The 15,568-nt window shown below is 35.4% G+C and overlaps 1 protein-coding gene and 1 long non-coding RNA gene across 4 annotated transcripts in view; one reads left to right on the top strand and one right to left on the bottom strand.

Moving 5' to 3' along the window:
• LOC105214479 (oxysterol-binding protein-related protein 9) overlaps nucleotides 1–15,568 on the bottom strand; it is a 35,060-nt gene that overhangs the window by 13,440 nt on the left and 6,052 nt on the right. The window contains exons 3-7 of one of the 3 annotated variants that reach the window (XM_011187924.3): nucleotides 14,048–14,269; nucleotides 13,876–13,953; nucleotides 11,656–11,929; nucleotides 8,302–8,553; nucleotides 7,228–7,348 (exon numbers count right to left, since the gene is read on the bottom strand). In XM_011187924.3, coding sequence (XP_011186226.2) covers nucleotides 7,228–7,348; nucleotides 8,302–8,553; nucleotides 11,656–11,929; nucleotides 13,876–13,953; nucleotides 14,048–14,269 — 947 coding nt within the window. Of the gene's footprint in view, nucleotides 1–1,161; nucleotides 1,384–7,227; nucleotides 7,349–8,301; nucleotides 8,554–11,655; nucleotides 11,930–13,875; nucleotides 13,954–14,047; nucleotides 14,270–15,568 lie in introns of those variants that run through there. The other 2 variants (XM_011187926.3, XM_011187927.3) reach the window with 2 other exon arrangements.
• Nucleotides 11,928–14,224, top strand: LOC128922777 (uncharacterized). The gene is made up of 2 exons (XR_008471959.1): nucleotides 11,928–12,212; nucleotides 13,559–14,224. It is a non-coding gene; the product is annotated as an uncharacterized LOC128922777 (long non-coding RNA).

The raw sequence follows: 15,568 nt of genomic DNA, 5'->3' as shown, positions 1-15,568 counted from the left end.
TATATATTGTATAAAGTCCATTGAAAGTTGGAAACCATAATATTAGGATAGAAGCACCGAGGTCCTCGTGTTCGATATATGGGGCCTTAAAAACTTATGGTCCGATTTCGGCGATTTTTAGAATGGGGCTGCCACACTATTAACATAGTATTTGTGCAAAGTTCTGCACCGATATCTACACTAGTACTTACTTTATATATTGTAAAGTAAACGATTCAGGTCGTCTTCAAAGTTCTGGTATATAGGAAGTATGCGTGGTTGTGAAGCGATTTGGCCTATTTTCACAGCATATCATTGGGATGTAAGGAAACTACTACAAACCAAGTTTCATTGAAATCGGTAGAGTGGTTCCTGAGATATGGTTTTTGACCCATAAGTGGGCGACGCCATGCCCATTTTCCATTTTGTAAAAAATCTGAGTTCAGCTTTCATCTGCCATTTCTTATGTGAAATTTAGTGTTTCTGACGTTTTTCGTTAATGAGTTAACCTACTTTTAGTAATTTTCAACCTAACTTTTGTATGGGAGGTGGGCGTGGTTATAATCCGATTTCTTTCATTTTTGGACTGTATTAGGAAGTGGCTAAAAAAACGACTGCAGAAAGTTTGGTTTATATAGCTCTATTGGTTTGCGAGATATGTACAAAAAACTTAGTAGGGGACGGGACCACGCCCACTTCCCCAAAAAAATTGCATCCAAATATGCCTCTTCATAGTGCGATCCTTCATACCAAATTTTATTTCCATAACTTTATTTATGGCTTAGTTATGGCACTTTATGTGTTTTCGGTTTTCGCCATTTTGTGGGCGTGGCAGTGGTCCGATTTTGCTCATTTTCGAAAGCAACCTTCCTATGGTGCCAAGAAATAAGTGTGCCAAGTTTCATCAAGATATCTTTTTTTACTCAAGTTACAGCTTGCACAGACGGACGGACGGACGGACAGACGGACAGACAGACATTCGGATTTGAACTCCACTCTTCACCCTGATCACTTTGGTTTATATAACCCTATATCTAACTCGTTTAGTTTTGGGTGTTACAAACAACCGTTATGTGAACAAAACTATAATACTCTCTTTAGCAACATTTGTTGCGAGAGTATAAAAACTATAAAATATGCTTGAACACGGCGTTTGTATGACTTGAAATCCCCCGTACGTACCTGAAACTGACGCGTCGCACCCATTTCTTGAACATGTCCGCACACTTCAAGACCCCCCTATATGTATATAAAGTACTACTGTGCGTGTGCTGCCAGCTGTGCGTGCAAATATTTGCGACGACTAAGTCAAGCAGCTTTAGTTGGCTCAGTGACTGATGGCCCGACTGGCTGCCTGGCTAACTGGCTGTCGGAGCAAATGATTGCTGCTGGATTGCCTCAAGTACCGACTAATGGTGAATGTGTGTGTGTGCCGCGCGTAAATCTGGCGTAAACCGTATTTTATGTGTGTGCGTGTATTCTCGGATGTTCACGCATTCAATTCCTCTACACGGCTGCTGTGCGCTTAAATGCGTCTGTAGAGCGATGCGTGACACAATTGTAAGTAAGTAAAATGCCGTTGTTCGTGTGTGTTAGTGTAATGTATTGTTGTTGTTTGTAATAACTCATATTATATATTATATCCCGTTATGCCGAATCTGTGTCGACCGGCAGTTATACTAGACGACCCAATGACATTAAACGCCAACACTAATGTCTTGCATAATTTTAGGCGCTGGAACCGTTCCGCTCTATTTAATTTATTGCTTACTCCAACGGCTCAATACATGTTGAGTACAATAAAATACGCGATTCATTGCACACAAACAAGTAAATCTCTATGGAATTATCGACACAATGGCGAACGTCGAGCGGGTAGCAACATGCAACGACGTCAGCTGCCGCCACCGAGATGCGTCATATCAACTTGAAAACATGCCAAATTTCAACGAAAATTATTCAACGGTTTTATCGAATTTCGTGTTTTTGTTGTATGATTCGAACGAATTTAGCACAAAACCGCAACTTTCTTTGTTTGCTCGCCTTTCAACTTCGACCGCTACTGCGGTTTAACGGTAAAAACAAATACAAAGAACTGTTTTGTTTGTAAATTTGTTCTAACAAATATTTTTTTAAAGCAATAAAATGTGATGTTTTTCGTTGTTTTCGTTACTAAAGTAAACACAGTCGATACTTGAGCACAGCCGAGGCACTACTACTGTCGGTCGTTAAAATAGTATTACCGCACACTGGGGTCGCGTAGGAAGTGAGCGTGCAGCGCGCATGTAACATTTTCGAGTGCACTTCAGTTAACAGGCATACTTTGAGGAGCCACCGGAAATCAAGTGTAAGAGAGCGCACGAGTTTTTCGCAATGTGAGTACAGCGAGAGCAGAGAGAAAATGTACGTAATGATGTGTTGGCACTTGTTAATGATGCGGCGTCGAATCTGCAGGCATTTAAGTATTGGATTTTTTTATTAACAGTACGCGAGATGAAATCCCTTAATCGCTCAATAAGCAATGCGTGACATTCTATTACAGACATGAAACTTTCTAAAGCAGGTCTTTTATTGATTTAGATATTCCACGGAAGTCTTCGGGAAGTACAACTTTTGCATGCATCACCAGCAAGGCGACTCGTTTTCATGTGGATAAATTGTTTGTACTAGTGTTAATGAACTAGACCGTGCGAGACGAATAACTCTGCTTGGTATTATTGAGATCTAATGTAGAATCAATATGTCCAATAATGGATGTGTTGGACTGAGCATGACTTTAAAGAATAGCTCTCCTTTTAATTAAGGACAGTCGACTTTCCTTGATGTTTACGATCGGAGCCAATTTATTATACGCGGGAGCGACTAAAGTACAGTTGAAATAAGAATTAAGATAAAACTGAACTTGATTGCAAGATATTTTTTTTTTAGCTAGGAGAAGCCAGAGGTTCACTGAACTCTTTAAGTTCCGGAGAGGAAATTCGCTCTGTATACTGTTATAGGTTAAACTCCTATTTATCCGGATTAGACTCCATCGTGTAATGAGTCTACCCATGTGATTTACTTCATTGTATGCCAGGTGAATCCCACCCATCTAACACTCTCCTATGTTTCGATTGCGTCGGAACATCAGGTTTCTCCCGTTAGATGGCCTCGACGACAATTAATTTGTTCTCAAAGTGGGGTCTAAAAAACCGCTACAACGACAGAGGAACCCCTATAGACGGCTAACTGACTTCAACATCAATTACGTTACCTCATTATTTTCCAGAATGTGCAGCAGATCTCATTTCGCTTTGAAATCGCTTGTTCGTATTTTACCCAAACAGTTCAATATGTAAAGAGTCTTTAAATTACATTAAGGATTTGTTTTTAAAAATTACATTCATGAAACACTTTGTTGCTGCTTTGAACCATTTTTCAGAGGTTAGGTATTCATTCTAAGAGAATAGGACCATAGGGAAGGGATGAGTTGATTTAAACCAACTTATAAATAAGTACATTGTAGCATTGGCTGTCTTTTGACATGAAGGATATATTCTTACAAATATAGCACATCTTAACCTTAGTAAGTCAAAGTTATTTAGAATATCTCTAACCTTAGGGAGAAATCTGATGTTAATGATACGCTTCTAGAGCTCTTAAAGATGACCTCGACGACAGCCGGCAACGATTTTCCCAACCTAGGCAGAACTTAGAATTTTCTACAACAACAACTAGCACAAAATTAATATTTTACAGAACCCTACCACATCGGAATTTTAATTGTCAAAGTTGTCATAAAAATAAGTCAGCAGCTGGAGGCAAATTAAATTAGTAATGACTTCTTAATTTGAATATGGTGTCAAGACGGACATTACACGTAGATGAGGATGGGCTTACAAACATTTGTTGTCGAATAATCGCCCAACCACTTCAAAATAGACCCTTCAAGTTGGAGCAAAGTAACACTTTTCGCTCGTGGGAGCAACAGCACTGTTAAAGCGCATGTCTCTAGAAAGGATACAATGCTCAGTAAGGCGAAAAGCTGTTATGAGGATTCAAAGAGAGCACATACGCTTTGTCAGCCACACACACATAAACTGAAAATTGTATGGATTGCAAGAAAGAGTTAAAATATAAACAAAAACATAACACAAAATTTACACAAAAACACCGCGAATGTGGTAACAAAAGAGAGTAAGCAAAAACAAAGTATACAAAATTAATAAATTTGTTTTTGTTGTTGTTCCGTTATACATATTACGACATTTACACACCCACCAAAGCAGAGGAAATTAAAGACAGTGTGAGTCTGCGGCTATATTATTAATATATGAATATAAACGCGCATATATAAACTCACAGCTATTATTAAAGCCACCGCAATTGCTTAATAGCGAGCAACCGAGCAACGCATATGGTTGCTTTACTACACACTGAAGCCACTTTAGTGTTTGTTGATTGCTCACTTGACGCCTCCATCTCTAGCAACGCTATAGAACAGCTGAGACTTTACGCAGCGAATCTAATTAATACGCGACTTGGCTTGGCGCTTAACTTACGCGCTACTTCAGCCATTTTACGCTGTGGTTATCACAAGCGTGCCGTTACAACTTCCGCTCGAACACTTTTTCTGTGAGTTTGTAGTTGGTTGGTTGAGCGTGACCTTGAACTTGAGCGTCGGGCCACCGGAGTTAATGTTAATGCTAAGGTTAGATGGTCGGTCCGCCGGTTGTGTCACTGCGCTGACATTATGGCAAGCATTCAATTAATCCATAAATCAAGTGGATTTTCAATGTCAACGAATTCACGTACACATATGTATACTAAGAGAAATTTACATATATGTATGTATGTATATTATAAGAGGTCTGTTCAAAAAATAACGGGAATTTTAATTTTTATTTTTTATTATGTTAATACCCCTGAACTATTTGTCTGTAGCAGCGCTAAGATTGGACATTTTTTTATGAGCTTGCTTGAAAAGCCCTAAGCTATCCCAAAAATCGAGTTTGAGAAGGGTTTCGACCATCGGAAGCAGTGCTGGCATATGGAATAGGGACTATTTTGAGAGTGACAACATTAATGTAGACAAATGAATAAATATTATTTTCAAAAACGGAAAATTCCCGTTATTTTTTGAACACACATCTTATATTATAAATTATATTGGTCGGACGGTTTTTTTTTTACAACACATTCACTATTTTCAAACTTTCATTTTTTTCTTAATTTCTTCAATTTTAATATTGCACTTACACGCACCGTTCGTCTTCTACTGGAGCCGCAGCAGCATTGCGCTCGACATTACGTAAACTCATGCGAAATCACAATTGTTTTGAGTTGTAAATCACATTTAAATCTTTAATTCCGAAATATTACAAATATGTATATTTTCACTTTGTTGTTGTTACTTTTTGCATGCTTTTCAGTGGCGAAAATATGCAAGACAATACGCTGTGCAATGCTTAGAGGCAACTGCGTTGCATTAAAATTGTACATTCTCACATTGTGTGATGCCAGCATATCTTTCTTTTCTTTTATGGGCAGCCGACAGTCATTCAGTCATTCCACTCGCGAGTGCGGTTAATTATAGATGCTTACAAACAGTAGGCGAAAATACAAAATTATGAATGATACTATAGATGAGCTGCAGTGAGTGTTGTTGCTACTTCTCGTATAAGAAAACGTAATAAATAGCAACAGAAAAGCAAAAATAATAAAAAACAATAACAAAAAGTTTAAAATGTTTCCAAGTCGATGCATTTTGATATACAATTTCAATTACAAGTGTATTGATTTCATTTGGTATGTCCTTGCACATAAATACAATAAAAAGAAAAACAAACAAAAAATTGTAATAAAACAGACACAAAACACAAATCAGTCAACGTTTGCAGTTGTTTAGGAGGGAAATAGAAAATTTGAATATGAAAATGAGTGGATAGGAAGAAACTGTAGACAAGGTAGGGAACCACCTGGTGTGTAGTGAGACGACTGAGAAATTGTGGAAAAATTCGATATTACAAAAAAAATACATTATTTCCAACAACAACGCCCACTCAACAAGCAATGTCAAGCCTTTGAATATACATATGTATTTCTAATATAAAAAAAGCTCCAGATTAAAATACAGAAGCTGTTTAAAGGTGTATTTGGACCGAGAAACTATTTAAATGAGTGTAGAGGATAACTCAAAAAAACTAGCAAAACGGTAGTAAAGACATTTGTTGTACTAAGTCTGGAACCTATTTCTTACCCAAAGCATGTCCTTCCAATATAATTAGCTTCATTATTCTTATCCAATAGGTGTTTCAAACAGTTTTCAAATTTGGCTAGTTTATAAATTCTCTAAACTAATAATTATAGGAGGTTATATTCGAGAGAGGTCCGATAAGCACTAATCCTCACCGTCCAATAGCGTCACTAGAAATTTACTACCTCGTAGTACATTTTCCTAGGCGACGAATCGAGCATCGAGCTTTGTTTTGATTGCAGACGAAAGTAGCATTATCTACGGATATTAGATAAATTGACGCCAGTTTTTGTTAACGTGGCAAAAGTCCGAAATCTCATATTGATCGACCGCCGATTGAAATGTTGCGAGATAGCACAAACAGTAAGCGACTTAAAAGAACGCGTGGATCATGTCCTACACAAAATCTTGGGTATAAAAACGATGTCGGCGCGATATGTGCCGTGCGTCAGGCGCAATCATGATACCACTTTTCGAGGCGCTGTTTAAGCGAAAAGTTAATTTCTGAGTCGTTTCATGTCCGTCAATGAAATATGGATTCACTAGTGAACACCAGAGACCAAAACAATCGTACTTGTGGACTTCACACGGCGAACGTACTCCAAAGAGAGTGACGACTGTATTATCGGCGATAAAGGTGATTGCCATCGTCTTCTGGGTTCTACATCGACTACCAGGAGAAGAACAAAACCATGTCTGGTTTCAACTATCCCGATTGGACGCCGAAATGTAGAAACTATTTAGACTACTTTGCATTTCGCAAGAAAAAGAAGTGGGAGCATCACTGACTCTAGTATATCAAGCCAAAAGTCGTTGTGTTCAGAAATAAATCGGATATTTTGCAAAACTTTTCCGCTTTCCCTTTTTAAAATACTCATGAATAGTCAACGGGCTGCCCTCTATTATATAAATAGAACATTTATCATAATTGCATTTACTAGTGTTGTACCCCTATCGTACACTAAATGACCCTTTCTTTCATTTGTTTATTAATAAAGTATTTTTGTACTTACTAGCTCGGCGAGTTCCCCATACTAGTGAATGGATCATCATTTGCATCGTAGAAATCTTCCTCATCTTCGCTGCTGGAATACGAGGTCTCAGGCACATCCACAGCGAGTGGAGCGGTTGTAGCTAAATAAATAAAGAGTTAAATATGTTTTTTTAGTTATTTGAGATTACCAAGAGTAAAGTAAGTGCGATAAATTGTAAATTGGTTGACAAACACAACAATTAAAGCAAAATTGAAGAAGATGAGTGGATGATTACGGAATTCGAAAAAAAATTAACAAAAAATAAATAAAAAAAAATAAAAAATGGAAATAATTCTAAAAATTAAAAAAATGAGAAAAATAACAAAAAAAAATAAATGAAAATTTAAATAATAATTAATTATTAAAAAATAGGAAAAAAAAATAAAAAAATTAAAATTAAAACATTTAGACCGAGCACAGTGACGAGTGGGGGGCTTGTAACGATGCCATTAGTTGTAAATGTTCATCGACAATTGATACAATTAATTTTGGGAGACCATTAATGGGTTGTTGTTCAAATGTAAGTGGTTATTGGAAGTGTATATATGTAAATATATATGTAATTATATATCATAAGTATGTATGCTTGTATATCTAGTATATGATATGCCTAATATTTGAGGAAATAAAACAACATTTAAGGGAACGCCATTTTCAAAAATATCACAAAATTAAATGAAATGCCACAAGAACCTTGCGATGATACAAAATATAGAATAATTAGGTGGAAATATTTTCGAATATTTTTCTTTTCTTCAAATGACGCAAATGAAACACTTTAGAATCTACTATTACATAATAGACCTATTCTAATTGCGAAGTGCTCAAATATGCATTTATGCTAAGAAGAAGTAAGTCAATTAAAGCATGCCTTGGGAGATATGCATTGTGCAAATATAGTAAACAAAGTGCCCGCACACATACACACACACCGATCCACACATACATAAATATATACAAAAAATCACCAATAACTATTTACACCAATACACACATAGAAAATTTTGAATTTAGGAGGAGGTTCTCTTGTGGATACTACATACACCTACTTACCACCAAACGCACCGGTGGCAATATCGGCCGCAGTGCCATACGCAATGCCATCGGCGATTATGTCAACAATATCGATGCTGGTGGCGATGGGGCCAGACATGTCGACGTTGTTGTAGTATTGATGTGGATATTGATAACGGTAGAGTGTTTGTTGATATTGTTGTTGTTGTAATTGTTGATATTGGCTGCATTGGCATTCAAGTTCATGTACATCATTGGCAGCAGCACGTGGCAGTGTTTGCGGCAATAAGCCTAATTAAACGCGATTTCATTAAATGCAAATATGTAACTACTCTGGTACACAACCACCACAATTACTACAATATACATCTATACAATACATATAAACTATATATATGTATGTACATACGCACACAACAATTGTCAAACACCTATACTAAGTATTAGCATGCAGCTAAGCGAGGCAGCGAAGGCAGTGAATTAACTAGCAAATGCAGGAAAAATAACAACATAACAACAACAACAACTAAAAAGCTGACTGAGGAGCACTTAATTTATTTGCTTATTTCTTCTTTTGTTTTTGTTTTTTGTTCTTGTTATTCAACGGTGCTATTAGTGAAAGTCAATCGTTTGTGCTGGCGAAAGGTCACTAATTTAGTTGCTTACTAGCTAGTGCTATGCTAACTATTGCTCGGTGGCAGATATGTTAAATTGGAAAAATATATATTTGTTTACGCTACCGCGCTTATATAGTGAGCGACTACTGGTATAACTGATAAATTACAATAAAAACGCCTTTTGTTCTAGTTGTGTAATTAGTGCTCAAAAGCTTGGCGTAAAGGAGGATTTTGGGTACGGAAATACTAATAGATGAGTTGCTGATTCGAATTCCCGTCAATGTAATATTCAACAACATGATCCAATAATGCGATAGACATTATTAAACCTCTCTTGTGTATTTTGTATTATAAAAAAGGTTATCATTCAAAAAAAGGTACTTTACAAAAGTTCAATAGCCGTTTTAATCAGTGTTTAAATATGGATGAAAAGCCTAAAGTAGTAGTATATTGAGAATTATATCAATAAGATCGTTTTCGATAGTTGCCTCTATCAAAGTTCTTCTGATCAACAAAAGAAAATTTATCCAAGAAAGAAATAAAATAACCTCACTTTATTATTAGATGATTAGATCTTCGAAAGCTTTTCTGTAAAAGCGTCATAAGCAAGCTTTTCATAATAGTATTAAACTTGAAACGACGGGTTGTTGACTAAATAATAAAGGGGTTTTCAATAGGGAGGCTACAAAAGTAGTCCCGCTCTTTTGACATTTCTCTTCAGTAAGGTATGCCATTTCGTCATGGAAAGATATATGATCCAACAACGAGTCGATATTATCAAAATTTACTACCGAATGTCGGAGTCAGGGGCCTCAACTTTAAAAGCTCTTCGTACAATTTATGGTTGAATGTCTTCGTCAATAGGTAAAATATGCGTTATTGGTCAGGCAGCAATATTGAAAAAAATTACGGTTTGGTGTGGTTTATGGACCGGCAGCGACATTGGGTTGTACGGCACGTTACTGTGAATGGAAATCGGTACCGCTCAATGATAACCGAATATTTTTGGCCTGAATTGGATGATATGGACTTGGACAATAAATAGTTCCAACAGGACGGGGCCAAAAGCCACACAGCGAATGTCACAATCGATTTATTGAAAACCAAGATAGGTGAACGTGTTATCTCATGAAATGGACCTGTCAATTGGCCGTGTGATTTGACGACGTTAGACTATTTTCTTTTCTCTCAACAAGCCAGCGACGATTAATGAACTTTGTGCGAATATCAAACATGAATCCGCCGGTTTATACTTGAAACCGTCGAAAATTATGCTTCTGCATGGTGGCTATGCAAAAAAAATCGAGATCCATATTTAATAGCATCGAATGTTCTTTCACTGGCATACAGAATTGCATTGATTTCCTAAACCGTTTTTGTAGCGCTCTTATTGAAAAAAACTTTATAAAACCGTATCCTTTTCGGTTACGTAGGTTCGACTGTTCTAGGAACTCGTACAGATGTCAGATATCCGGCACTCAACTCAATTACTTCGATGACAAACATAAATACATCTAAGACAGTTGCTACAACAAAAACAAACATTATCATTTATTTTCTTTATCTGGTGTGAAAAAAAAAACAAATAAAACAGGGGAGTTGCAGGGATAATACGAATCAGCGGAAGAAGATAGAGTGTTACTAAATTAAAAAAAATACATTATTACTCGCACAAATACATAATATGAGTGTATGTGACGTCGCATCTCTCGGAGAAAATGTTCTGAACTCGGCAAAAAGCAAAAACAAAACATTATTTACAACACACGAAAAATCTTGTACTTGTACTTTGTTGTTATTTACAATTGTTGTAAACACCAAAAACAAGATTTTGTTGCACAGTGTTATTATACAATGGCTCCCGGCTTGTTCAAAAATAAAAATTAATACTTGAGACTCAAGATATTTTAAGAAAACACTACAATATGCAATTTTTTTAATAACGAAATGTAATTTTGAAGCAATGCGATTTGTGAGATGCCGAGGAAAATAAATGAAAATTAACGCCATATGCTTACTTACGACAGATTGCAGTTTTAGAGGTCATCTGGATATTAATTAATTTACTCTTGTTTTTGTTTTATTTCTTTTTTCTACACTGTAGAACAGCGCTGCAGCTGAACTAATAAGATTTGGTTGAGATTTATATAACCACCGAAAGAAACACCAGAACAATTATAAACACACACTTATGACGAGAATTTGCCAAATCGAAACCGAAACTGAAAACGCCATGCGAGCAACAACGAACGACATACTTAGCGAGGGTAATGCACAGCCAAACTGAATAAGACCAATTGGAAATTACTCGAAAGACTCCAGCGGAGAACCGAGCGGCGAATTGACAGCAAACACCAAACAACAACAACATAGACAGCGGGCGAACGAAAGCAAAATGGGAAGGTGGGTGGCTTTTTGGTGGACTTATGTGTCTGTGTGTGTGTGTGTCGCGGTCTATGGCTGGGTGTCGGCAGCGCTGTGACAGTTGCAAAGGAAGCGGAAATCAAAAAACACCGATAAAGTAACTGTATATATAATAAACTGATGTTGAAATGGAAAATAAGATTTAATATTTACACGACACACGAATAACGATATGAAAACAAAAAACGCAATAAATGAAAGTAAAAACAACGAATTCATAAACATCGGCGACATTGGGCACAAACAACGCACGATGATGACAATCGAGAAGAACAGAAATGTATAGCAGAAGCCAGAACGAAGCAAACGTAGCGTAAGCGAAACGAAATCAATGAACAAAATGTAAACATACCATTCTCCGTGGTGGAATCCTCCTCCTCCTCGCCACCGCTCGCATCCAGCTTGCCACTCGCTGCCGCATCCATAGGTGACGCCACCTTCATTGCGCCCGCAACCCCAGTTGCGCCAACAGATGTGGCCGCATTCGCGCTGGTCGGACTGGCGGTGGCGCTGTTGCTGCCGGTGCTCGTAATTATGGGTCCATTGTAGATGCCATTGATTGGATGCGCCATATTTTTGGCAATTTGTAGACTTACAATCGAGTGTTTGATATGGTCCAGCATGGCCTGGGTGTGTGGACGCGTGTGTTTAATGGGTGGTCGCGGCAGAACATGAAAAATAAATTAGAAGAAAATATTTTTATTATTATTACGAAAGAGAGACAAAAGTCAAAAGTGAAAAATTACGACCAGAGCAAGAAAGTTAGATAGATATATTCATACGCAAAATATACATATAAGCTAAATTTGTATGTATATGCACATTTTATGGTCAATGAATGCCATTAGAAATTACGCTGGCAAAAGTATGTTTTTGAACAATACATACGAGCAACTAGCCCGCACCTGTGTAAGCAAATTAGAGTATATTTGATGTTTATTTTCAATATACATTTATTGTTGTTTTAATTAGTTTATATATAGAACAAAAAATATATAATTTCATAAGTATTAACATTTTATGGATTTTAAAATTTTATTTTCTACGAAATTTGAAATTTTTTTCATTTTCTTTTCTCTAGCAAATTGTTTATTTTTCATTAATGTTAATAAATTTGTTAATTTTATTATTATATTATGATATTTCATAGTCTAAGGCTAGGTGGTCAGAGTACAAAAAGATGAATTTAATTATTTATAAACTTAAATGAAATATTTTCTGCATGATTACAATTGGTTTGAATTTGAAACTATATAAGGAACATCATATAAGGAATATACGCAAGGTAGTTAGAGTAAAATATATTTCATAAAATTGAAAATTGAAGAAAATGTGCAAATAATTATATTTGGATAGCAAAAAGTTAAAATATATCATAAAAAGTGTGTACAAAACCTTAAAAAAATTGTTAAAGTATGGCTCATCGATAGATTTCCTCGAAAAGAAACATTAGACTACCAAATAGAAGTAATTTACAATCGTTTTTGTTATTATAACAGTACAAAACTACGATTTCAAATAAAAACATCGTTCCTAACTTTAAAAACTTGTAAAAGTTAGTATTAGAAACATTGAATTAGAAAATCGAACTTATATACGGTTGTATTTATTGTTGTAACAGTATAAAACTTCGATTTCTAGAAAAAGTTCGTACCTAGCGTTAGGTCGTTAAAATAGCCTTTTAAAAGTAATGATCCAACAATTATTATTTACATGAAAAAAAAATAAACAGTCTTGTATCAGGAAATTTAGTACTAATGAAAAAATATTTGTTTATTATACTAAACCGAAGCACAACGAAGCAATTATTTTTTTTTTGCAATTACAGAAACAAAATTTTTATATTCTCAGTTCACAAACAAATTTTGACTATACAACCGGAAAACAAAGGCTTTTTAGCCAGGGTCCATTGCTCAAAACCTATTTTGCTTTAATAAATTGCAACAACAACTGTATTTAATATAAAAAGTATATATTCCGGTTATTTGTAAATAAACAATATTTGTTCGAGTGTAATAACATCTCTCATCTGTGTTTACTATACGCCAGTGCGAATTTTCAAAGTTCTTTAAACCACGGCAAAATTAAAGCATTAGAGCCCTCTTTAATCCAATACTTCATATCAAATCCACTACATTGAAATTATTTCATTAAACTTTCACTTCCTCAAGAGTTGCTTTTAATATTAAAATTTTACGCAACAAAGTGCCACAGCGTAACTAATTACCGTCTCAACGTTTGTCTTTTGTTTGCAGGACAATTAAGGAGACACGCAAAGGAGACAAGCCCATGTAATTTTACGCATAGCAGCAGACAGAACAAAAAACAAAAAACGAAAAAATTACAAATTAGAGAATACATGAAAATAATGAAAAAAAAAAATAAAAATAAATGCGCACAAAAGCGCAGCAGACAAAAGCACAAACAATGACGACAAAGTAGCACCGCTGGAAACACGGCGTAACTGCCACACAACGCTCAAAAAGCAGGGCGTGAGCAGGAGAAAGCACACAACGCACACAAATATATGTAAAGCAGAGAAAATTCAATGCAGACTCCTGCTGTTACTCACATTAGCGTTATCCTGCAACGTTTTGCACTTGGCCTTTTCCTCAACATCCGTTATATTCTCAATGCGTTCGTTGATTTTCTATAAAACGAAAGAAATATATATTTTCCCACATTAGTATTATTGTTTCAATTCAAAACATGTTTTTTACAACATTTCATTTTTCTCCACTCACATTCGTCTGCTCGATGATCAACTGTAAGTATGCGTCCGCTTCCGATACACGACGACCGAGCAATTCCAAGTGGTTGGCACGTTTGTTGCCTACCACATCCTTCTGATAGCCGCCAAGGTAGAAAGTGCTTTGATTGTCCCACAGACGAGTGCGATTCGCATGCCGTCGTATGGTGTCCTCCAATCGTCTAACCCACTTTTCGCGTTCTTCGCTGTGTTGCGCCTGAGGTGGATACAAGCGAGCGTGTGGTGGGTGGGTGTTGGAGTCATTGCGTAGTTTGTTTGGTTTTGGTTTGGTTTTTCGTTTTTTTATGTTTTTGTTTGGGAGAGACCGAGATAAAGAAGAGAGAGAATGGTTATTGTAGTGTGAAGGTTGGCTGCTATTGAATGGCAACAAATGACAGTTGGATGACAGAAAATATATAAATAAGTAAAAAAATAATAATACATATATAAACCGATTCTTATTTATTATATATATTATTAAAGATTAATCTCTCGTAACATAAAATTATTTATTAATTTCAATATATTTAGAATTTGTCTTATTATAAAAACAACAAATTAATTTCTTGAAAATAAAATGAGGATGAATTATGACAGTATGAAAAAAATAATAATAATAAAAGTAAAAATAAAAAATAAGAAAATTAATATATTTATTTCTAAGGATTATTTTTTCAATAATTTCAATGAAATTAAAACAAATTTAATACATATGACTTTTCGGTTAAAAAATTGAAGTTTTTCACTCTATATTTGTTTGCGTTATATGGATAAAATATGTTTAAATACTTTATAAATACTAAATTGAGATGCTAACACTTTAGACTAAAGATAAAGGTTAGGTTACGTTGAAAAAAATACCATTTTACCTCTCATACTCGTATACCTAGAAACCTATGGAAAGACATCTAAACTTGATAGATTCCAAGTTTAAACCAGGTTTAAGGCTTCATTAGCGATATACTATATTTAATGAATTACTACAGATAACTAATAATTATGGTACGATCCTTTTGAGAGAGAATTCTTTTTACTTATCAATATATCTGCTTAATGTTTTATTCGAAGCATTTTTAATAGAACAGTTGGATTTTAAAAATGTTCAAATCGAGTAGAGTGTATAATATTATTTTTTTTAAATTCATACTTTTAAATTTACACAATTTTCACCACAGGCGTTTCAACATTACGATATAAGCTGGGAATTTATGCGGTCAATATTATATTTATTTTTTTAGGATGCAAAAAAATATATAAAATATTTTTACTCGATAAGTGATATCAGAAAAATTTCGTGGTTTTTTAGTACAATTTTTTTCTTGGCATCCGATTTGAATGTTTACGATGAATCCGCGAGGCACAAGGGTCTATCCAATCTATCTGATACCAGAAGCATAATTGATTCATCCAAGCGAAACCCCTGAACTGCGGCAGATGCAGACGGATGGGCGAAACAACAAAAACAACATTATCTTAGTAAGATATCTTTAAAACTGAGAGTCTAGTTTGGGCTTCA

Source organism: Zeugodacus cucurbitae, chromosome 6, assembly GCF_028554725.1.
Source record: "Zeugodacus cucurbitae isolate PBARC_wt_2022May chromosome 6, idZeuCucr1.2, whole genome shotgun sequence".
Classification (NCBI taxonomy): Eukaryota; Metazoa; Arthropoda; class Insecta; order Diptera; family Tephritidae; genus Zeugodacus; species Zeugodacus cucurbitae.
The sequence above is the reverse complement of the archived record's forward strand: the minus strand, read 5'-3'. Positions and strand labels throughout refer to the sequence as shown.